Source organism: Pagrus major, chromosome 15, assembly GCF_040436345.1.
Source record: "Pagrus major chromosome 15, Pma_NU_1.0".
Lineage (NCBI taxonomy): Eukaryota > Metazoa > Chordata > Actinopteri > Spariformes > Sparidae > Pagrus > Pagrus major.
The window spans coordinates 9498571-9524927 of record NC_133229.1 but is presented as its reverse complement, the minus strand read 5'-3'; the positions used below and the strand labels follow the sequence as shown (position 1 = coordinate 9524927).

The 26357-nt window shown below is 39.7% G+C and overlaps 1 protein-coding gene across 1 annotated transcript in view; it reads left to right on the top strand.

Moving 5' to 3' along the window:
* Positions 1–26357, top strand: part of eys (eyes shut homolog) — a 185551-nt gene that overhangs the window by 116006 nt on the left and 43188 nt on the right. Inside the window, exons 37-41 of the mRNA XM_073481633.1 lie at positions 1773–1923; positions 2080–2192; positions 2628–2878; positions 12534–12710; positions 23854–24004. Coding sequence (XP_073337734.1) covers positions 1773–1923; positions 2080–2192; positions 2628–2878; positions 12534–12710; positions 23854–24004 — 843 coding nt within the window. The remainder of the gene's footprint in view (positions 1–1772; positions 1924–2079; positions 2193–2627; positions 2879–12533; positions 12711–23853; positions 24005–26357) is intronic.

The window sequence follows — 26357 nt, the reverse complement described above, 5'->3', positions numbered from 1 at the left end:
ATTGTTCCTAAGCCCATGTGCAATCTCACTGCCAGCCCTCTCCATTATACTCTGACATGAGAAAGATTGTGGTTTAGTTTCGAGGCCCAAAGTTTATTATGTATGAGCTGGAAGCTGAAACAAAGTGGGTAATGTTCAACTCGTATCAAATCAGTTTACTTTGCAATGTTAAATAAAGTCCCGATAGTCTCTACTTAAGTGCAAAGAGGCCATTCCATCACTTTTAGCAGAAGTTCTGTTTGGGCAAAGATAATGATTTTATTTTCTTCACTGATCTTTTTTTTTGTTACACTGAGATGCTGAGATTGAGAGAAAGAACTGAACCAAGGTTTTCCAAAGATGAAATTTTAAAACAGATGAAAGATAAAGCGCTGAAGGTCATTATGAGCACACTGTGCCAAAGGTGAGCAAATTATATCCTGTCGAAGCAAAGCTGAGTGTGAAGGTTGCCTCATGTTTCTTGGCAGAAAGCTGCACTGCCCTAAATATGCAAAAGCATCTAGAAAGCCCTATCAGGTTTAAGGGCTACGAGGCTCCACCCCTGTTTTTTGTTTTTTTTGTTTTTTTTTTTCCTGCAAGAAAAATACAACAGCCGTATGAATCAATCATAATGTTCTGTACCAACCCCTTGGAGACATTTGCGAGAAAGAGAGCTGTCATAACTAGAGGGTTGGGAGTATGGAAAAATGGTTCCTGGTGTCACAAAGCAAATTCTTTGTAATTGTCTGATGGCCGAGTCCGTCCATCTTTGTCTGATTTGACCCAGAGCTACAACACCACGGCCATCTTCAACGTCACCGCCTAACTCATTATAGACTTTTAATATATCTTCCCGTCAAAGACGCTTTTCAATATGTTAAATAGAAACCCAGTGGGGCTGACTTCTCAAGGACAGTGAGCACAGTGCCCTCTGGCTGCTGGCCAGGCCGCTCTGGCAGACTGCTTCTAAATTAACCGCTTCTCCACGCCGGCTCTAGAGGAAGGACTTATGCAGCTCGGAGTTAGTGCCCCGAGTGTTTAGCCGGCATATGCAACAGCCTGCAAAGCACAGGCTTAACAAATCAGACTAGATTGCTTCGCGGGCCTCCTAACTTCCACTCGGGGAACAAGGGGTATCGGGAGACACTGGAGAGGAGAATGTGCATCTGTGGCCTGAGTACCCTCGAGCTGCAGATGGTTAGTCCAGAATCTGCACTTAGGTAATTATCTGCTCTCCCCTGTTGTCTCAAAGTGGAGAATTGGTTTTAGAAATCTATGAATTGCTGTGGGGTGGGTCCAAAATAGTAAGACACCTAGAGAAAACACGGTGGAGTTCAGCAGTCGCACCTCAGAACAGGATTGTGATAAATGAATGTATCAACAGAGTAAACAAAACAATTACATGCATTTACCTCAAGTTTTCGAGCATCATAACAGAATTTTTCAGTTAAAAGCACATACGTTCATATTATCCGCAAGTTGAGTCTTTTGTTGCTCTTCATCCTTTCATCCCTAAAATTTTGAAAATCCTTTTCATTATGAAGCCATAGAAAACATGTCTCTTATTATTAACCTCTTGCGTAAGATTTTCTGTCAAGTCGATGTCAGCCAAAACTTGTTTGTTGAAAGGGAATGAACAATTTTCTTGTCAAGGCCGTGAAAGTTACTTCCTTTTTAACTTGAAGGAATACATTTACAATTTGGAGATTTTCTTCACTGAAACTGTCCAAAAAGAGAAAACATAATAATGTGTGCTTATGTGAAATTCATAACTGTTCATACTTTTTTTATAGGCAACGCTTGACCCCCTGTGAAGCAGAGCTCACGCTTTCTGGTCACGAGAAAGTCAGAAGTACAGCCAGTAATTACTGGTTGGGACACATGATACAAAAAACAAACCATATCTTCACAGGTGGTCTGCCTCAACAATATCTACCCAATCAGGTAAGGATCTAACATCGCTGTTTGATTTCTCGACTATCATGAGATCCTAAAGGAGATGCATTCTTAAAAGCAACATGTATGTAACATAATATGTTGTTAAAATTGCATATATAAACTATAAAAGTCCAAATAAAACATTGTTTTTTTTCCCCTTAGAGAGCAAAACCTTTCCACAACTACACCGGCTGCATTGAAATAATTGAAATGAATAAACTGAGGAGCTTTTACACATCCGACGCCATCGCCGGCAGCAACATAGAACGATGCAGGTAAACTCTCTGGATTCTACAAAAATCAATGGCTTCAGCATGAACTCTTCTTTTTGATTTAATTTACGCCTGACATCTTTTGTTTCTTGCTCATGAATCAGGGTTTTTTAGTTGGTTGGTTTTCAGGCTCGAGCACAAAAAGTCCCCGAAGGAAAATCACTCAAACACATTAACAAACGTGTGTTTATATTGTTAAAGTTGGATCAAATGGTTTTAACAAGCACCACTGGCCACATTTTGCTTTATCTGATGCAGTGGAGGAAATCTGACCACTTATTGCGATAAATAACTCTTTGAGTTTTCTTTTATTTCTTGTATTTTAGCCTGTCTGCTTGGTGAATGACTGCATTTACCTCGCATTTAATGGGCAAATTTGCTGTGTTTAATTGGATGTTTGTCCACTGAGACTGCTCAACCTTTTGTCCAATTTTACAGATTTACTTTGTATGCCATGGTGGCCTCGACAACAAGTTCCTCAAGTTTGACAACTCAATCAACCACCTCTGTCAGTGTGAACACAACAACGGCGGCAGCTCCCACGCAAACACCAGAACAACCTCTGCATGAACCTCAACTTTGCCGTGACGGTCTCTGCCGCAACGGAGGAACATGTCATCAGCTGCCTGGTGGAGCTCTGCCTTCCTGTCACTGCCCGCTTCACTTTACTGGAACTTTTTGTGAGAAAGGTAAGCTTGGAAATTTTTTCGTTCTTTTCAGCTGTCAGTTTTTTCCCAGCTCTTGTATGTGATTGTGATTTATACACAATCACACACACACAAGCTGTAAAAAAGCTTAAAAACCTACTGTACTGTGACCTCCACTGTGGTATCACCAAGAGCCAGCCAACAAATTATGTTGGTTAATATATGCTGAGCCTCTTTGGCTAATAGGTTTCACTACGAGGGAGAATAGAGTCAGCTGCAATAGGAATTTTGAGTGATGTGAATTATTCAGGATGTGATTAATGAAATGAAAGATCCATATAAGCTGCTTGAACCATCGCTGTGTCCACGTTCACCTCCAGCGCTAGTCGAGAGTGAGAAGACGACCTTGCAAGCACTTTCAACATTCAGCTCAAGCTCTGACCCTTGTCCACATCAAAAATATTTATTCCATTTTAAGGAGACAGCAGTACTACACAGACATACTGAGGAGTTTTTTTCCATTGCAGATTTCTTTTCAGTGCACTGATGTAGCTTCCGACATTCCTTTCTGCCTCTCTTGCAATGCGTGATGGGCTCTGGCAGTGTAGACAACAGCCTCCTGTATTTTGCCATTGTAGTCATTCTCTGTCACTGACAACAGCAGTAACACTAGAAGTGAGAATTAATTGCCTGTGTGCTTGATAAGGCAAGGCAAGCTGCTCAAAAGTGAGAGACATGTCGGATGGTGTTGTGATAGCCATGTTCACTCCCCTGCACCAGCTATAGTACGTGGTAAATCCTCCACCATGGATTAAAAAACACACTACTATGATACAGAGTAAATATGTTGATTAGACAGTTACACGGGTTCAGTCAATTTGGTTTGTGCATTTGTTTGACGTGTCTGTTGCTATGTAGGTGGATTCAGGTGGAGGGAATTATGACTGGAATGCAAATTATCTCCAATTGAGATTTGCATGGCATGTCTATCAGGCTTCTCCACATGTTGGACTACTTGACATTTAATGAGTTTGGAGGATAGTGCCTTTTTTGTAGCCTTTGCATAACAAAGTAAAACAAAATGAGAGCAGAAGTGTGAAGACTGAATGTAACAACGTTTATGTGCTCAAATCTAAGCAGCAATCGTTAGCTTGTTTAGCTAGCTCAGAAGTAATAAATAGATAATAAATAAAAATCCCTCTTCACGACATCAATACAGTGTCTATCGAGGCAGGAGATCTATCCACACTTAAAATCCTCATAACTTGCTTTACTATTTTCAGTAATAGTTCTATCGTATAATATTTAGGATGAACTTACCCTACGTAATTAGGTTGTAAGTATATTACTTTCTCTTACTTCATATATGCAGCGGTATGAACCTATAAGAAAATATATCCTATGGAAGAAATGCATTTATTAGCATTTGAGAGGAAAGTGTGGGTTTTGGATTAAGAGCAATGGACTTTGGGGGATTTTAAGGTCACACATTATGAACAAACAAATACTTACTTCCAGTGCGTCAGCATGGTTGTGCAGTGTTGAAGTGCACCAGCGACAAACCAATCTTACAGTTTAGCGCAATTGAAAATAAAAGCACCAGGGAATGACTTGGGGCTGCTTGTTTATACAAGAGAGATGAATAAATTTAGCCTCCGATCTCATGTAAATGTATAATTCCCCCAAGGCTTCATCAGTGACCCCACACACATGAGTCACAACCTGTTTGTCCCCCTACTATCAAGTAGGATGTTCTGGACTATATAGACGCGCACATCCAGAGAGAGAAATAGCTTCTATCCAGAGCTGTCTGCTGCTTATCAACACACCACTAAACACTGAACACTGAGACATCTACTCTGCATCGACGTTCTGCCATCCCTGAGTCCGCTCACATTATTATTTACTATATAACGTTATTACATTCTATTGTAAAAGTATTGTATTGTACTGACTATATTATAATCTTATGCTATATCACAATATTTCATTAATTATGTAATAGTCTATTCATTGCATCTCTACTGATACTTCACTACCACTGCACAGCGACCTATACGTATACTTAAAGCTAACACTATAAAATACGAACATTTCTACGGTTGTTTACTGTGGTCCTACACTGATAAGTTGCACTATTATATATATTGTATGTCATATGTAATACCGCAACTGACGGACCAGTGTATAAGCATTCGAATAATGACAGTAAAGTCGAATTGAATATAAAAAGATTAATCAGGATTGTTGTGTGTACATATATATATATATATATATATATATATATATATATATATATATATATATATATATATATATATATATATATATATATATATATATATTTTTTTTTTTTTTTTCTTCGGCATATTGTTTTTATAACCTTAATAAAAATCTTCATCTTTTCTTTCCTTGCCTGACATAAATTTGTTTAACTTGGAATCAGAACAATCACTTAACCTTATTTGAGCTTAAAATAAGGATTGCTTATTGCAATACATCAAATTCAGTACCTTCAACTAAGTAAAAATATTGTAAAATAACTTTGTACCTGTGAAATGTCATTCCCTGTTGCATGATTTTGGCATTTCTTTCATTAGAACATCCAAAAGCAGCATAAAAGTCTGGCATTTTCCACTCTTTGAATGGGTCAGAACACTGAAAGCAAGATGGCAGCCGCAGAGATGCATCTCACAAGCCATAAAAGCAGCATCTACTTTATACTGTATATCTGCACCACTTAGTCTTCATCCTAAAGGCTTTTTTTCTTGTAAAAGTGAATCAAATTTAAGCAAAGTATTTAAGCAAAGCAGCTAATGGGTTTATGTCAGAATGACATAACTGTCTGACCTTCCATTTCTCCATATTTTCTATATTATGGAAAGAAGTGCTTTAAAATGAGGCCAGAAAATAACTCCCTGTTCCTTCACTCCTGTCTAGAACAAAGTAATGAACTGAAATGCTGCATGAGTTCTGAGTGATAACTTTGCCACTGTTATCACTGTAAATGTGTATGCATGCCATGTGCGAGAACAGACTATATCGAGCCTATATCTCTTTCTCGGCATGTGAAAGAGCATCTCGCCAACAATGCTCTCAGTCATGGGTTTTGAATAAGGAGCTTTGCATAACAGAAGCTACCAAATGTCATATGTGCTGTACATTTTAAGCCTGGAGAAAAAATTTAAGCGATGGGAATTTGCATTTCAAAGAGTCGCAATAATGAAAACTGGATTGATCTTCACCTTCACCAGCCCTGAACATGATTTATGCTGATAGCTTAACCTTGTATTTACAGAATACAAGGAAGTTTGACAGAACACTGCTCAGAGTTAATGTTAACAGTCACTAACATGGCTTGAGCTGCCTGCGTGCACCTGACACCTCTATTTGACACCTTTGCCATGTGTTCTAAAAATGCTAATTTACAGGTGTTTAAGTAACCGACTGAAATGTTATTTGTCTCTCCAGGCACTGTGACAAAAACGATGCTATTTTTATGACTTCACTCTCATTTGTTTTTCCCGTGGGAGACGCCTACGTCTAGGAAAGCGGCGCCCCCCTCTCTGATACATGACAGAGACGCCACTTATTAAGGAGGCTTAGCCAACTTCTAACCAGCCTGTAGATAATAGGAAATATGAATCATTCATTGATTCATTTACTCATTTATTCATTCATGTATTTCTCACCAGGTTCAGAGAAGGGTAATTACTTGCATACGCCACAAAATACCATCGCATGTGACTGCGGCACAATGACCAATTGCATGGATATATTGCCTGCGTGACAATGTGTCAGTGTAAGGGTAACCTTATTAATTGGAAATTAACCTTGATAACCCAAAGATGCATTAAAACCTGACTATTTGATGTAATGGTGCATAACAATGCATGCAGTAAATCCCCATACCTGTGAAATGAATCAGATGTTATGCTTGATTTGATATATTCTCACAATTGTGTAATCTTATTTCATACTTCATTCTCATCACTCATTTAAAAAAGTAATGGGATTTACCCCTCAGACTTTTCCCCTCCATGACCATAAAGTAAGTTCCTGCTTATCCCTCAACTTGTCACACATAAACTTTTCCCTTAAATACCAGCAGTGGCCTTTTAGAGTCATTTCTGCTGAGTTTGAGGAATCGCTCCTCCTCACAAGCAGTTCAGTCTCTCAGGTTTAACAGAGTGCAATCTCATATGAGCACTCATCCAGCGATGTGCTTTGCAACAGTAGTTCTTGATAGCCCGCAGACGGACTCCGCAGGCTGTTTATATGCTGACAGGGTCCGTGAATGCGTATTGCCGCGGCAACTTTGCTGGGTGACAACCTTGTCCTCACATCGAGTCGAATTAAGAATAGACACGAGAATGTAACAAGTCACCCCTGCTCTCAGTTAATTATAGATACGTCATCGCTCCCAGTGACTAACGATGTGGACTTGTTTGTGTCCTAGATGAAATGCTGACATGTTGAGCACTGTGTATCTAAGAGAAATATCACGTTGGACAAGTCTTTGCAGCCTCTTTTTTACTTTTCAAGAAGGTCTAATCTGCTACTGATGTGATTAATGTTAGTAATACATGTAAAATGCTGGCTGATAATAAATCATTTGGCTTGATATCTGATGAAAAGCATAGACTGATGAGCACTCTCCCAGGCTATACATAAAAAAATTAGGAACATAGTCAAGTCAATTTTTTTTAACATGGCCCAAAACCACTGATCAAAAATTTGCCTTAAAGGCAAAGCAATCTCCTAAAACACCCTCCATCCTCAGAGCCTTTGATCAGATGAGCAAGCACTCCCACATGCAGTACTGTACCTCCCACTGATACGCAGGTTTCCCAGTATTTGAAATACCAGTATTATGAAAGTGCACCTTCTGTCTGTTTTTGTTTTTTTACATGGATACAGACGATCATACATAGGAAGGGGAACTGCAACAGATGTGATGTACAGAGAGGGTAGAGCTGGGGCTAATTTGTAGCCCCAGCACCTGGTTAGGTTTTTACATACGGGTTAAAAAAACAACAGATTCAGGGTAAAAGCAATAGAGAAGATAAAATAAACTGTGTTATGTGTGCATCTGTCTGTATGTCCATGTATTAGTACTTTGACACAAGTACACAAGTTCACATTTTTTGCCACTTACCTTGACTCCGTCTATGCAAATAATATACCATTTACTGCACTACGTTTAATATCAGCTGTAGTTGCTTTGCAGATTGAAGATTTTCATGCAAAACATACAATGATTATTAAATATTATGATGAAATATAATGTACTACTATAGTTACTACCAAGCAGTATATACATTTGTCAAAATTAGCTTCACCTTGATCAGCTGCAACATTCAAACACCACTAAATGCAGCATAAATGCTACAATATCCTACAATAATAATAATAATAATAATAATCCTACAATATTACAGACAATGATAATTCAGCCATTTCACATCATAAGCACTATTACTTTTAATATTTTGAGTTGTTTTCTGTTTTTCTGTCTTTGGGACAGCAGCCACAAGTGGTTTTCAGAAGAGCTTTCGCAGAAAACAACTGCCTGCTGTGGCCAAAAACCACACTAGGAGTTGGTGGGAGTGAATCAGAACAGTAATGTTGTGAGCCGGGCAGCTAATGAGTTGAGTATCACTATACAACTCAGTAAAGCCGTGGGGAGCTGCAGCTTCCAGTGATAACTTTCTGTGAGTTCATCACAACGAGCGAGTCTTTTTAAATTGTCACTTCATACATTGTAGAATAGCAATTTTAGCCTTTTTTTTATGGAATTGGAATGCAAGACTTTTGCAGTACTGTAACAGTGTTTTTAGCTTTAACTTACCATTATGGATTAAATGTTGATTGCACAGTATGATGACTATAGACGAATGCAATCTCCCAGGAAGATGGTCGGCTGCCTGGCACTTTTTCTATCAGCTTTCACGCCTCCACTATAGACTTAATGAATAAATAAACTGATGGTTTATTCTGTGTTGTTAGTAAATGCTACTGTGAAGTAAAAAAAAAAGGCAATCTGGTTGTTTATGCAGCAGCAACAATAGTCACCTGTTACCAATTATAAATGCCACTCAGTACCATACCTCGGCACATACCTCCGCCAATACCCAAAAGTCACTTTTAATTCCATCAAGCCTAATCCAATATCTTCAAGTAAACATATTTAAATCCAGATTTTTATTTGGATCAGCATCAGCCACCTAAACACACCTGATTTTTTTCCATCAATATCTATGTAGCATTCCCTGAGAAAGTAACAAAAATACAGAAAACACCCTATCAAGCAATGCTAAAGAAAGGGAGAAATAATACTGTACATGGATCAGTCCCTTTATCCCAGTCGGCACCAAAAGAAAATGGGGTCTATTCCGGGCAGAGGGCGATCCTCCATCCAAGTTTTGGGGAAATCTATTCAGTAGTTTTTGTGTAATCCTGCTTACAAACCAACCAATGAACAAATGGACACGGGCGAAAACATAACCTCTGTAGTGGAGGTAATAATAGGTTACCTGGTAAAAGGCGATAGTATCATGATTTGGTATGAAATGGGGCGAGGTTCACCTCTTTGTGAAACATGATTGTGTAAAAGATATTCCTACATGGGCTCAGGGACGCTTCATAAAGGTGTCGTTGGAATTCTGATTCGATTTACTTTTCAGACAGAGCTCTAGCTTTTACGTAATCAGTGTTTTATATGTAACCAGTGGATCCTATATTCACCAGTCAGTGCTGGTTTAAGACTGCAACATGGTGATATAGTAACATTTTAATGTCCAGTAAAGCTTCAAACTCCCCTTTGTAGTTAGAAAGGCAGATGTCTTACAGGTAATATTACCAACAGAGTGCCTGCTCACATCTAATTTCACCATGTAAGCTAAGCCACTACAATTATATGTTTTTTTTATTTTAGCACATGAAGAATGTCAGTCCAAAGCAGCTGTCAGACCTATTCAGATCTAGGAGGTAGCTTATGTGCGGCCTCTGCATACGTATCTTGAAATGTGTGAGCTGTCAGTCTTGCCCACTTGCGTACGGACCCTGGGGCTGCACCTCTGGTAGTGTGTGCCGCAATCCAGGCCAGTGCCTGGTGGTTGAGTGGGTATTTGAAATCACGTAGCCAACCATAAGACAGGTTTTGTCAAGATAAAGCCAGTTCATCTAGGTAAGTCGGAGCTTTAAGCTATGATAAATTGTCTCTTCAAGAGAAGACACAGTAGGTCGTAGACCTTGACAAAGACATTCTGTCAAGTATGTAAGTATTCAATTGAAAGCTAAGTGATCACAAAAATTAGTTACGGGGTAAAAAGCTGCAAGGTAAGAAGGTAGCCAAAAAAGACCAAACCAGTGAGGCAGGAAATTATTCAGACTTGGTCTGTATTGATCATGACCTCCTTCTACGGCTCATTACCTTATGTCCTTATTCCTCGCACATTTAAAGCTGTGATGTAGGATGTTGGCTAGAGAGGAGTGATAATAAAATGACAGTTGAGAGCACAGTCTTTTCAACAACTTTAACCTCACCACGACATCAGTCCCTATACGATTGTGCACTTGTTTTGTTTTTTTTTACATTTAAAGTGCTGTTTTGTTTTGGTGTAAAGAATTTAAAAAGCTATTTTTCCAAAATGAGTTGCTTCTGATATTTTGCCTTTACTTTCTCCAATTTAATCTTAGCCATAGACAATATAATACATTTTTGTGCTTTATAACAATATAACAATTTTCAACAGGGAAAAGTACAACAGGAGGTACTTAATTGACTGTGATTACATTTGATGTGTGTCGTTTTTTATTTTTATTTTTTGTTTTACAAAAATCTAATTGTAAGATATGAATTGTCCCATGGTGCAGGTAATATTTTTATAGATCAGGACAAGAGAGAATCTTCCCTCCAAACGTCGTGAGGAGAAATATCTAACATCTTTCTTTAAAAGCAAACAAAAGGACTTTTTTTCAGCGTGTCGAGCCTCTCTGTTTCTGTGTTTGACACATAATGGGACCTGATGAGGGGTTGTCCACTTCCTGCTTTGCCAACACACTGGCTAGGTGCTGCCAGCTCTCTTTGTGGGCATCGAGTGTGTGTTTGTTGTAATTGCCGGTGCCTTTAAAAATGTGCCAGCTCAATCTGCCTTACTCAGAAATTGCCAGCAAACATTACAGGATTGATTCATCATTTTCAGCCCAAGAAAACCGCTCCTCCTTCCTCAACAAAAGAAACAGTTTTGTAGTTTTGTCTTTATTTATTATTATTTTAAGTGTTGGCTTTCATCTCTGTTTCACACAATTTTCCGCGCAACTCGGAGGAGTTGTCCACCATGATTGGTCGGGAAAAGAGCAAGAGTCGGAGAGTGGCAGGAGCACACAGCCGAAGATAACAAGATTATGACAATTTGAGAAATGCTACCACCAGAAACTCTTCTCAGGTGTCGGTCTGGAAACTGATCATTAAACTTGACCAAGTCTGCATCACGCTGGCCCCCAGGCCACTCTGCAGTCCTTATTGTCAATCCTCGCAATTTACCTTGCTGATATTTTCACTTGCTAGTTCACTCTGCTCCTTTCATAGCCTCGTTAAGGACATTTCCGAATAGGTTGTTGACATAAATGACATAAATAAACGATACGCTGGCATTGCATGATCCCTGCTGCCATTAATAAACCTGCTGCACCCCAGTCCACCAGTGTGTCTGACTCAAGGGTCAGGCTGTCCAACAGTAAATGACAAAAAAAAAGCAGCACCCACATACTCCTCTCTTTTTTGACAGAGTTACAATATATCGCAGAAAAACGATCAGAAAAGCCAAAGCCAAGTCAAAACCACATTACTTGAGTGAGCGTTTCCAGCATTTGACACTGATTGAACTTGCATCTCTATTTTTGCCACCAATCATGAACATTTCCAACTTTTAAGACCACTGCTATATGTTACACGGTTCATCAATTTTTTCAGTTTTCGCTGCATTGCTTTTCTTTTACTGTCTAGTCTGCTCTAAATGTTATCAGTCACTCACGGGTCTGCTCTAAAAATCCATTTGATCGAACAACAAAGCCTCCCCAAAAAATGAACACAAGAATCATGAGAGGATTTTCATGTTGCTCTCACAATCACAAAAAGTTTTTGAAGCCTACACACACTGTATTTTATGAGGTCTCAGCTGAGAATAAACTGCAGTTTTCCTTGAGAGCCGGACTCTGAAGGTAGAATCCCCCGAGCTGAGGCCGGGGTGGCCTATTTTGAATTGGACTGTCATGTACCCGAACAGCAAGCTATCCACCAGGTGTACAGTGTCCTTTGTGTAAAAGCCAACAGATCATCACTGGATTGTGGCGCTGATGACCTGGGCTGGTACCTCCTCCACCTCTCCTTAAAGTCATAGCCCTTTTTCATCCAGTGGGAAATAACACACTAGCACGTACAGTAGTCCTGACAGGGCCCTGCTGACTCTGCTTACAGGCAAGCTATCAGTGCTGTGAAGGCACACACCGGCCAATTTTTGCTGTTCTGTGGCCGAACAAAGGCACCGCAGGACATTGCATTTCCTAGAAAAGTCGTTCTTCATTTAGACAGAGGTGTAATTAGTACAAATGTGTAAGAAATGAATAATAGGATTCTACTTTTCTCACTTCATTTAACGCATTTCATCAGTGTGTATTCATATTTTTTTTCTAGACACCACAGTATACATCCCCTCATTCGATGGCACATCTTATTTGGAGCTGCAGCCTCTTGCAACCCTTCTGCAGCCTTCTGGCGCCGGTAATAATCTACCTACTACTGTCAAGGACACCACTGTTATTCTCTACCTGACAGTGAAAACAAGATCGACGCAGGGCACCATCCTCTACAGTGAGTACAGTCTCTTTTCATCCCAAAAGTTTAAAAACACCACAACCGCAAGTGTACATAAGGTCAGAAAATAATGCTGAATACATCTTCATTTGCTTCGTCCCTGATATATGTGCCTGGGAGAGAAAAAAGGCCTACAAAGCAAGCAATCATCTACCAGTGCTTTACAAATTAATGTTCATATTGGCTAATATGTTGCTGCTGTGCTGTATACAAGGAATAAATGTGCTTTTAAGTGCTAGCTTGACTATACAGACTGATACAAAACTTCTCTTGAAGGTGTACAAAATATTTAATAAGATCTTAGCTGGCAATGTCACTTTCATGCAACTTATCGAAAAAGACCCGAGCTGTACCATTTTAATAAGAAAGTAATCCAGGCATTACTGTGGGTATTGACAAAGTGGGAATGCTCTGTGATCGCTAAAGGTCACCGTGGAAGTTACTCTTGTGTCTGTAAACATTTTCAGGACTAGTACAAATAGTTAGTCAGAGTTAGATGAGAAGATTGACATGACTCTCATTGGTGAGCAATAAGTAAGAAGCTACAGCTAGTATTAGAACTAGCTTAGCATAGCATAGCATAAGCACTGAAATAAGGGAAACAGCCAAGATGTGGACTCGAGTCTACTTGAATAACTGTTTTTGATGACTTGCAACTTGACTTGACAGAAATTAAATGACTTGAGACTCGACTTTGACTTGTAAGTTAAAGACTTGTGACTTGACTTGATTTGGGACATGATGACTCAGTGATGTCGCTGTTTCACTTTTAAAAGTGACTGGGAGGGAAAGTTTTTTGATTGAGAAGAAATTAAGAAATAAATAAGCTTTTATAAGGTTATTTGTTTGATTACATGTATTTCACCAAATAGCAGTAATTATTATACAAATTAAATTCATTGTCATACTTTAAGAACAGGCCAGTAATATCATCATTAGACAGGTAATATTAGCTTGTCTTTTCTCTGTATAAAGACCAGGTATCTTGGGACCGCAGGATCTTGGGGTGAAAATGTGACTTGACCTGCCTTAAAGGTGCAATACGTAAAAACTTTAGTTGAAAACATGAAAAAAATGTAAATATCAATGGAATGTGAAGAAATAAGTTTTGACGTTATGGCATCTATGTATTGTGTTGCAGAGACTGCTAATGAAGTTAGCATGCTTACCATCTAGACGCGGCCAGTCCAAAGCTCCAATACTCCCCTGGTGCTCTGAGCTCGCAATCCAGACCCGCTAGCTGCACTGCTAATTGAGCTAAATACCTAACTACAGTCAGCAGCAGTTAGCAGTTACTCTGGTGTTATGCTGCCCTCTGTTTGCTTTGAGTATGAATTCGGCAGGTGGCCAGTTCTTACGTATTGCACCTTTAACTAAGGACTCAGCTTGACTTGAATTGACACAACCTGTGATTTGACTTGACTCACCCAAGAAAAAATGACTTGGAACTTGAGACTTGGACCGAATGACTCGAGTCCCACGTCTGAGGAAACAGCATCGCCTGGCTCCTGGGTATCACAACTTTTACAACGCTATACCCCTTGTTTGTTGTTTTTTTTAGGCTTTATGATAAGTGAAGCTAACTGGCTTCTGGCTGCAGCTTCATATTTACTGTACAGACATGAAAGTAGTATCAATATTCTTACCTAACTCTTGGCAAGAAAACACTTCCAAATATGTCAAACTTTTGAACAAAATACTTGATATTATCTGTTCAACAAACTGTGGGCTAACAGATCCTTTGATACCATATCGAGATGTTTTCAGTGCAGCTACAGTTGAATTTACTTGCAGAAAACAAATGAATTGCCCTAGAAACATTACTTCTGTTGTGAAGAAAACCACTCCAAAGAAAAGCGCTCATCTCTCCTGTATAATGCTATCTAGACATTTCACTGAAAACCTTTTGTTACCGTCATGCTTGTGCTCACTGTTGTTATTGCTCTGAACCTCTTTCTTTTTTAAATCACTGATAATACAGAAATGATATGTCAGTCTCTGATTATATAGACGCACTGGAAATAGGGTAATGTTTCTCAGTACCAGCAAAGAGGATGCTTAGCAACAGGAAAAAGAAAAAGAAAAAACCAAGGAACGACTGTACGAAATCTGAATTTATCCAACTTTAATAACATATTCATAACACGGAGGAGAATTCTACTAGAGATGAGTAAAAGAGTGGATTAAAGCAGCTGCCTGTGGTGTTTCAATATCGTTTTTATAAAACACATGTAGTCATCAATCCCAAATATTAATATTAGACATCACTGGACTGATAGAAAGAAGTCATTCAGTGACACCAGCAGCGTGACACATCTATTACCGTTGCAGGAAACTTAGGGACACAAAGACGGGTCCCGTGTTTCCAAGGCTACAGGCGAAAGACAAGGAAGCACTGAGAGCGTCATTTCTTTATCTTTAAGAGAATTGGACCAGATTTTCGTTCGTAACTTGCTTCTTTACAAATGCTTTCATCACAAAACCTTCTCATGAATTCACCATGTGTCATGATTCAGAGAGAGTGGGAGAGAGGGGGAAGTACATGCAGTCCCGGTGAAGGACAACAGATAGCCTTGGCTGTCGTTGACGGCTGTGAGCCATCTGTTTTGTTGTGTCAGTGCTGATGATCTGAGCTATAACCTAATAGCGAACAAAGGAATCCACATAAGAAGGAAGAAGCTGGTCCGTCACCATGAGAGCGTGGATTGGGCTGACCCTTTACATCATCTGTGAGCTCTACTTTGTACGTGCACCTCCTGCCCGCTCCTTTTGTTCCTACACCTGCTCACACACACGCTCTCTTTTGTTACAAATTTGGATAGGTAGGCCCAACTGCCACTGAGTAGACCCTCAAAACAATAGAGCATTGTTGTGGGAAGAGAGGAGTCGGTAGATTCGTGGTAATTTTTTTAGGGCTTGAGAAAGCTGAGCCATGAGAAATACCATTTATCAGGCTTTGTGTATTATTATTATACTTCTGCTCAAAGCATGGGTGCATATATTAAAGGTGTAATGTGGTACCTTGAGGAAATATTTGTTATTAACAACACCGAAGGCCGTTATGTGAACTACAGCTGGGATCGCATTGCTCGCACTCGAGCTCCATGTGTGATGTTACCGTCCGTGATGTTCCTGTATTTTCTTTGGACCACTGTCTCTATAATACTAACTAGATTTCCATTTGTCAAATACTTTTTCAGCTAACAAAGCAAACAATACCAGCCACCTGGCTAAATTACAGCTAGCTGGCTATCCTTAGCTTAGCTCAGGTTACAGGGAGCTAGTCGGCCACCCCTGCCTTGCATCGCTCTTGGCTGGTAGAAAGAAAAACTAGCTTGGTTATACTAGCGATAGCATTAGCGAGCAAGCAAGCTAAGGTCAGCTGCACCTTAGCTACATTGCATGAATCTGGCTTTGGTTGCTCTGTGACGTTAGCTGATAAAGTAGGCTAGTTTGCAAACAGCAAAGGTATTGAATTTACCAGCCAGATTAGCCCTGAAAGTCTGGATGATGTTATCCACTCACTTTGACTTTGTGTTGGACGCTGTGACATGGTTGTCGCCATCCCTAAGCTAATGTTAGCCAGTGTTGCACCCTGTTGATGCTGTAGGGGAGTGGGAGAAATGCACATAGGGCTTAATGTCACATCCTTCGGATTTCCCCAGAAAAAAAAGTTATTTACATAGAAATCATTCTACAGGCTTATGGTAACCAAGAAAGTCTCTTTCTTTAAGTCACATTACAATCCATCCACACATTGGCAATACAAAGGGATTCATACACGTAAATTGCTTAACATTCTCACGTATTTCTCCTTTAAATAGAAGCCAGCTTCGAGTTTAAGCCACTATTTGAATGCCTCGAGCTGTGGGTCCTCAAATGACTCCCAAAAAACATCCAACTGTGTGTCACAGTGGACTGCAATTACAGCTCCTCGCTCTAAAAAACCGCAGCCACCTTGATGTTGTGACTCACGCTGTCCCCGTGTGACGCCACAGCAAAGTCAGGTGGGGCTCCAACAGAACTGAAACCAGCATGCATTGTGTGGCGATCGCAGGTGATTTATTCTGCACTAAGCAGGCGGAGACATCACTACATTCATCCTGCTGGCGTAACCTAGATCAACCCCTTATCTGTCACATCGTCTACAGGTTCACGGCCTCTCATTTACATTTATAGACCTGTTAAAGCAACACTTTGTAACTTTTAAGGCGATTCTGGAGATAGTTGATTGTTGAGTCTGATCACTGGGTCATAAAATACTGGTGCTTTGGGCCGGTCCTGAACTACCTACCAAAGCTGTCAGTATTTGATGACCTGAGGATGAGATTCAACAATCTACTTTTTCTCCAGACAGTTTCATATTACAATACACCAAGAATTAATTGTTCCTGTTTCTAGATGCCTCTAACGATCTAAGTACAAGTCTGCAAAGGTACTACAAAGTTTTTGGTAGTTATACCGTAAAAAACAGTCTTGCGTTCCTTAGAGTAATAATACATTGACTTTTCCCTTTGTGAGCTGACATTGGCCTCCCGTGATGGCTGCTGAGTGCCTTAGTGTTCGCCAAAGACTTAAATCTTTGTGTTTAAGGAGCTATTAATTAGGCAGCTCTCGGAGCCTAATAGGACTCTAAATTAGTGCTTTATACAGTTTAAGGTTGGTGCACTTGAAAGGTCAACCAGCTGAGCTTTAAATACACAGAGACAATGGTAGTGTCGATTTTAAGACAAGTACACAGTATCCTGTGTGACACCGGTGCCTAATTAGTGTAAGATGTAGGTGGTTTCAATAACATAAAAACCACAAGCATTTCTCATTCAGATATAACTGTCCCCATATCATGTATGTGTTTGCTGTGTCCTAGCCTATTATTCATGTGTTGTTGCTCAGTTGTTTGTGTTTGAAAAGTCAAGGAGACATTTTTTTAGGAAATACTTGACACTGTCAAATGATAGGTTCGAGGACAAAGCAGCAAAATAATTGCAAAGCAAAGCGTTTAGTATGCTTTATGCAAGCAGACAAGCTTGATGTTTGTTTTGGGATGTTTTGTGGGAAAACAGCACATTACATAAACAAAAAGAATACAGCTGTAGGGTAGTGGTGCATATTTTTCAGTCAGTTTTTCCCAGAGAGAATAACTTTACAAATACCAAAAGCCATGCATTTTATATGAAAAAAATGTTATATAACTTTTATATATATCTATAAACAATGACATTTTTTCCCTTTAGTATTCTGATTAGTGATTAATCATATCCCTTTGTGTGCGATAGACGTGAATAACAACAAAACGAGAACAGAAAATTGGTTTGTTTTGCAGATCAGTTCAAACAAAGACATGAATACTATCAGTATATTTCTATGATATTCAATATATTCATTTATTTGGAGGAAGAAAAATTAAAAAGTCATCATTTGCACTTTCCTTCTTGCATATGCAGTTTTTTTTATGTGCAACCTCACCAGGGACATATGAAGAACATCTCAATGGAGATAGCTAGAGGAAGATCATATTGGAAAATGCCTGATGTTAATTTTTTAGATTTGATCCAAGTCAAGTGAATTAAATTCTGCTTGGCGTCAAGCTAGCAAAACTGCACACCTCCGCCCTGCCATATGAGTTGCCTCGTATATCCACTGCCACCATTCATCTGCCCGTGTTGATCACAAGTCACTGATTTATTCTGCGGTTTGAAAAACTGTGACAACACGATGCCGACATCACTTTCAAAGAGCTCACACACTCTCAAGATCGGATGTTAATAAATGGAAAAGTTGAGTGTAAATTACGTATTCAAACTTTTATGTTGGTTACATCAATTAAATCCATATCTAATCTATCTTTTATTGCAAATCATATTTCTGATAATTCCCTGCTGCAGCATATGGAAGCCAGATAGCAGACTGTGAGCCCTGTCATGAAGAGAGATGAATGTTCAGAAAGCATATATAGAGGGCACGGTGCCTTTTATCTAGTAATGCTTCCTGGCTTACAGTGCACCATCTTTCTCACATCAGAGGATAGGAACTGAAAAGAAAACTCCAGAGATCAAACAGACAAAGTTAATCAGAAGACAACCAAAAGACATGCATTGAGATGCGGCGAATCTCTCCGCCAGACCTGCTCCTTATTCTCCGCTCCCCTTTTTACACCTCTCCCCGAAGCAAACATGTGAGTCTCCCCCTGGACTTCAATTGTCAGCTCGAGAAGAGAAATACGAGGAGGTGGGGTGAGGGAGAGAGAGAGAGATAAAGAGCGAGAGAGCCAGGGAGAGAACAGGTGACAGGCGCTGACAAAAGGACGAACGCTCTGTTAGGCTCGGTGCAGAGTAACAGGACCACGGGGACAACGGGGGAACAATATCCTTACAAAAGAAAAATAGAAAAATAAAAGATGGGGCAGCATTGACATCTATAGTAAATAATATTTGTCAACAAATGAGTTATGGCGCTAAGAGGAAACAACTGCTTTGCAAAGGAGACAAAGGCTCATTGTCGCAGAAGGAAGTTGCATCTGTGATTTTCGTTGTCTTTGCTGCCGCATTCATTAACTCCAGACAGTCTCTACTGAGTCTGTAGTTTGGCAATGATGTAGTTGTTTATGTGCCGAGCATAATTATGTTTTTACCTGTCCACACCAAACCACTTTTATGGTTATTTTTTTTCACTTTCCATTCATTTAAGGTATTTAAATACTAAATATACAAAAAAACATTTAAAAAAGCTACAATATAATACCTGATCTAGGCTTTTTTGCTTGTCACTTAAACTAAACTGCCGGTAAGTCTTTACCATTTATGTAAATCTGTGACATTACATCTATTTAATGCAAGAAAAAACCTCAAAATTCCACATTTAAATCTCTCTCACTGTTCAAGGTGACTTTATTTGTCAGTGTCACAAATAACTTGATTGAGGTGCACAATCCTCCTGAAAATAAGCATCAAATGAAAATATTAAACATTGCCTCTTGGCTTGTTTGTTACCTCAAGACACATTCCTAGTTGTGCCTTTTCTCAGCCTCCTCTCACCGCTGCTAAAAACAGTCCGCGACAGTCATATTTCTGCTGTGTTACACAATGTTTGATGCGTGTTTCTATTACATTTTCAAGGTTTCCTGAAAACGCTCTCATCACAAATGAAAAGGAAGAAGAACTCTCTTAACCATACCCTTTCAAAATTATTTTGTCAAATATTACAGTTTGAAACTGGAAAGTCAAGGTTGGGTTACATGGCCTTGGGTCTTTGAATAAGCAGGAATCACTAGATGTTTTCCTTTTGGGCCACAAACCAAAGGTTTTTTATAGAAAAAAAGAATGCGAGAACATTACTGTAGAACCTTCTCCTATAACAGGGCACATATTTTCAAGTCAAATACATTTTGACAAATTACTGTTTACCTACAAACAGAGAGGTAGACGAATGCAAAGAAGTAATTGCATCTCTATCCAACATATACTGAAATATCATTATCAAATCACAAGTGTGTGCAAAAAATAGCCTGTGGTACTGCTCAACACTTTAAACTAAATTGTGGTCCTCACTCATGTAGGAGTAAACTAAAATAAAATGCTCTCCAGCTTATCTCCTTAGCTCTGCCTCACAAACAAGTCCAGACATTTAAGCAAGTCTTGATTTATACACTTGATACACTGTTCTGCTATAATAGATATAACGTCCAGGTGTTTTTATCGTTTTTGAGACTGCCATAGAGGTGTTAACTCAATTGTCTTATATTTAGCATAATAAGCACTATTGTGTCACCAGGCATATTGAGAGGTGACACCATCATGTATGTAATAGGGGGAAAGACTATTGAAACACATCTCAGTATATTGTAGTCCAGGACAACGCCACCTTTAACTTTGGCATCAATACAAAATATGTGATGAAATAAAACCTTTCAAACACTTTTAACAAGAAACTGAACTATAAAACTTATAACAATACTGCTAATGGATTCACGGAAATGGAAACTTTTAGTGTGATTTAAACCATTTGACCCATCTTAAATGCAATGTCAGAATTCCAGCAGCTGGTTGCATGAAAATTAAAAGCTTTTGTTTTAACCCTTGGAAAAACTTGTCAACCTGTGCCAGATAACCTAAGAGTCCTGATGGCCTTGTAATGACATGCATGTCAGTGATGCACTATGGGGACTTGCAGGGTTTTGCAGACAAAAGGTAACATATTATGATCGTTTGTAAAATGTAACTTGAAGCAAAAGCAGAAATCCTGTGACTGGTGAGATGGGATCAAAATTTCTCTTTCTTGTTGAAACAGCCCAGCATTTTGAATAGGCTGGACCGCTGGAGTCAGCTCAAGGTCTTTTTAGGTAGAGCAATGGAAATAGTTAGCCAACAACATGTTATTTTTTAAACCGGCCTGTGGCAACAAGCCTCCTACATAAGATATGTTTTTTTTTCCAATAAAGCAGTTTTTTAATGTTCTATATATGACTCATTATCAGCAATTATACCCGGGTTTTAAACCTGCAAATTAGATGTTTAGTTTCATGAATATGTTGGAGGTACATTTTTATGTCTCAATGGGACTGAAAACTGAACATCTAAGTATCAATAGGATAACTATAATAACAAACATGTCTTTGGATGCCTGCTGGCAGCATGGTTTAATTGAACAGTATTGGACCAAGAATTGATCCCTGGGGAACGCCACATACAAAGTGAACCTTTACAGATATACAGTTGCTGATAACCGAGAGATCCGTCCCTTCAGGTAGAGTGTAAACTAATTAATGCTGCAGGCAAATAAAAGCATTTAAAAGAGTAATTTTGCTCCAATAATAATACTTTGCTCTCGTCTTTGTCCAAAATGCTTTTGCTATTTTTTTGCGGGGTGAGTAGGGGTCTTCCTCAGACAAAGGATGAGGAAACGGTGGATGATCTTATATTCCTCTTGTGGTCCATTCAGTAACAATAATTAGTAATATAGCACAGTTAAACACATCCCTGCTGAGTCTTATGACAGGGAAGAACCCCAAGTCCTCTTAGAAAACACATTATCAGAGTTCAGTATTGTGGGCTAAGCACAGCCTCTTTCAGACAAAGAGTTGGATTTCCTGGATGCCCTTCTTACCCTGGAGGAATTGTTAAGAGCTTTCATATCAGTTGCCATGCAGCCTTGAAACAACAACAACCCCAGCCTTTGTACACTTTTCCTTTTGTGTTCAAATCCGCCGCCAATGCCATTACTTCATGAGAGCTGACACACATTTTGTGAAGACCCAAGTCTTTCTCTGCAGCCCACACGCCTCTGTCCATGTCTTGTCCCAGCACAGCTACACATGCCTCTGACAGAGTCCTTTCAACAATTCAAGGGGTCATCCATGCTTGTGTTGCTCCTACTGAGGAGCTCCCTCTGGATTTTTTGGTTTGCTTTCACTCTCTCTAATTCAGCTGATATATACCTTGTTAAAAACAGTGAAACATTTTAGGTCTCTCACAGGGAAGTATTTCTGTTCTGTCTTCTGCCCTGCAACCATGTCTTCTCTGTCAGTGGCACAGGAGTGGCAGGCTCTCTCTCTCTATTACTGTCTACTTTACAGATTGCCATTGTTACGTTACCTGCCCTCTGCTCATGTCTTCTTAGACAGTGGTGCGAGACTGTTGAGCTCTGTCTCCCCATCCCCCTACTGAAGACCCTAGTAGCCTGTGTGGGAGGATTAATGCTGCTGCTGTCTGTTGTTCCCCGGCTGTACAGTCTCACTTGCAGGAGACTCAGTGCAAGCCCAGCAAAAAACCCCATTGTGATAATGTACAGAAGTCTGGGTTTTGGCATATGACGTCTTGTCTCACGACCTTTATTAGATGAAGACATAAACAGACACCGTTTCTGGCCTTCATCGATAGGCTGAGCTCATACTCCTGCATTGCAACCAGAACTGTTTGGCGCGGGGGGGAAACAAGACCCACCACACTGACTTTCATGCTGGAAGGATGCAGAGCTTTGCATCTGAGGAACATTCTCCAGCCAGCCAGGATCGGACCAACCGATGATCCAAGGGGGAAAAAAACCTCTATGCGGAGGGTATCCTCTTCCTGTTACCTTTCACCTCTGTTATGGGATGCAAGAAACTCTCATGACAATATTTGCAGAAGAAGTGGATCTTTTCCTCTTGAGGCAGAAAACTCCTTGCCTTCTGCTGACCCTTGACAGTCCACGATCAGGGATATTTGCACAGATGCCACGGTTCTAAAAAAAAACAACCTTTCCTTTACTGAGGAGTCTAGCAAAGCTGAAGGTTATCCTAGGATAGCCCCTGGTACATAGTATGATCATTATCACAGGTGGACAGTGCTTGATAATGACGCCCAGACAGAGATAACTGCTCGAAGCTTGGATTCTGTTAGGAACCAGGTTGGTGCTAACACTGAGGTCCAAGAGGTGCTTCGTGGTACATAATTTTGGTTTCCATAGGTGGTGTGAGGGAAAAAGGAGCCCTGTATTTACTTTCTTGCAGGTGCTACTAGAACAGGCTCTTCCTGTTTCATTTTCGACAACCGCTTGCAGGTGGAAATTCCTTTGTCACTCAGTAAGGAATCAATTGTGGTTCTTCAGCTCCCTCCAAAAGAGCTGTTCAAGCCCTTTGGGTAGATTTCTCTCCGTTTATTGTCTCTTTTGTTATCTGGTTAGTTTTGACCCGGCTGAGAGTGACTGACTTTTGGTCCAGCCAAGCTGAATGCTTTAAGAAAAAAATGGAGTAGTGCTTATAATGGCATGTGATCTGGAGTGCACAACAATTGGAACTAGATTCTCGGGAAACTCGTGTCCAACAAGAGTCCTGTTCAGCTGCTTGCTGCTTAAAAGGACAGACAAATTTACAGCTCATAAGTCAGTTAAAGGCAAATATAAGATGTCTTGTTTGTCCATCCACCTCCTTGACAATAATTTATTTCCTTACCACTATGCTCATGTCTAACCGTGTCTCCATCATCTTCTTGTTGAAACATTTTTATTACATCTGACACACACCGAGGGAACTCATATTCTGTATTCAGTATCTGGAGAGTTAAGCCTGAAGTAATGTCATAAATAATGTAGCTTACATAATGTATTGAATTTAGGCATACAGAAAAAGAGACTCATGACTAACCATATTTTCTTACCTTTTCAGCTCAGGAGCAGAACTTTGGGGATCAGTTTCTTCACGTATTCCTTCAAGATGGAAGCCCTGTTGCTGAACTTCGGTGCGGTGGCAGCCATGTTTTGAATGCAGCTGCAGGACAGAACATCAATAATAACAGATGGGTGACGATCACGATCAGGTATGATATGTCTCTCCTATTTTCCTTGTGATAAATATTGCACCATGGACTGTATATCGTGATGATATTGTACTGTGAGTTTATGATATTGCTACATTTGTAGTGTTCAGAACTTGTGTCTTTAAAGAAGAAAGTCAATCAACGTCAACAATCTCGTTCCTACACAGACACTGACATTATATAGAACTAAATTGCAACTTTCTTCACTTAGTTTTTCAAAAGCCTAAAAATTGAATGGAGAAAATATAAAACATAAAATCAAAAAAGGGATTTTACACAAGGTTGCACGTCATGGTCTCTTTGATAAAGCCCTTGAAAGCTTGTCTGTCCAGTAGCAGTCCACATCAGTGCCGATCACAGAATTGATTCCACGGTAATACAGAACTTCTATGAGAGCTCACCACTTCAGACAAATCCCAATCTTTAATGCCCCCAGACTGCACTTGTGTTAAAATGTCAAAGTCACATAAACAAAGAAATCTGTCCAGTGTGCTGGTAGTCTTTGTTTTGGCATAGTGATAACTAAAAGTCAGCTGTCTTCAGAACATTAAATCAAATCAAATCAGTTTTATTTATATAGCCCAAAATCACAGTCACATTGCCTCAGTGGGCTTTACAATCTGTACAGTGAACGACATCCTCTGTCCTTAGACCCTCGAGTTGAGTGAGGAAAAACTTGCCATATTTAGAAAAAAAAACCTTTTAACAGGGAAAAAAAAGATTGAAGAAACCTCAGGAAGAGCCACGGAAGAGGGATCCCTCTCCCAGGACGGACAGACATGCAATAGATGTTGCATGTACAGAACTGAACAACAAAATCACAATTTACAAATTGCATTGACAGAACATCTGAAAATTATACACAGATATTTTGCTCCTTTCTGTATAAGGTCAAACTTATTTGAAAGAAGTTTAAATAAATGATTCAATGTCTCTTACCATGTGGGTGTCTTGTGGATCACTTACAGATGGCTCACGGTGAGATTTAGGATCATTAACCTTTGACATGCACTATGCTGAGAGAATTGGCCATTTTAGTAAATTGTTGTCGAGCATTTTCCTGTAAGTGCCTGAGATCCTCTAATCTCGACCACATACGGTAGAAAAACCTACACCTGCTGAAAGACTCAGTGATTTTCTTCTTTTCATACTTCAGAAATTGATGTGATCTGGGATATCAATTTTTTTCCGTCTTCCTATTTACTCTTAAACATGCCCATCTAACTACTCCATGTCAGACTAATTCTGATCATATTGAAACTTCCTGTCCTGATTAGAGACAGAGGTAACCGTGTGTATTCGGCTCAGTCTGCACAGTTATCAAACATAACTGCTATTCCTCGTCATCAGACAATCTCAGAACTTGAACCGACCCTGACACAATACTTTTGGCTTTGGCTTTGATTTTGTTACAGGATATAAACTTGAGGTTATGTTTTTGACTGAAACATGGCTGGATGAAAACAACAGATCAGCAGCTCTTATTGAATCAGCGCCCCCGAACTTCAATTTTTTGGATGTAATTAGAGTGGGTAGAAGAGGCGGTGGAGTAGCCATTATATTCAAGGCTGTGTTTATGTGCAAACAGTTGTCTTTTGGTGCATACGACTCCTTTGAATATCTAGCTGTTGCACTAAATAGGAGTGGTAAAACTACTTTACTGAATACCCATAGGCCTCGGAAATATTCAACTACATTACTTTTGCTGTTTTGAGCACTGAATTTGACCGTGTACTCATTGCTGGTGATTTCAATATTCACATTGATAATCCAGATGACAGGAATGCACAAGAGCTCTCCCTGATCTTTGAAAATTTTGGTCCCCTGCAGCATGTAAAAGAGCCTACTCACAACAGAGACCATACACTGGACCTAGTTGTCTCCTGGGGTCTTGATATATCCGGCGGTATGGTATTTGATGCTGCCTTATCTGATCATTTCTGTGTTTCATTTCATTTGACTAGCGTAGTAGAGACAGACGCTAGGACTGAAACAATCAAAAAACGATACATTAACGAATTCAGCAGCACGATATTCTCTCATGCAATCCTACGTGACACCCTCCTCTCCGTCTACTTCAGTCAACGTTCTTCTCGACAATTTTAACTGTAAAACCTCGAAGGCCATTGATAAAATTGCACCCGCTAGGGTAAGTTTTTCCTGTCAAGCAAAAGGCGCCGTGGAGAAATGCCCCACAGACCAATGTTCAGAAAACAATCTGTAGAAAAGCTGAGCGAAAGTGGCGGAAAACTAAACTGCACGTTCACTGTGATCTCTCTAAAGACTGTCTACATAATTACGGTTCAGTGTTAAAAAATATGTTTCCAGTCTGGATTTAGGCCTCACCACAGTA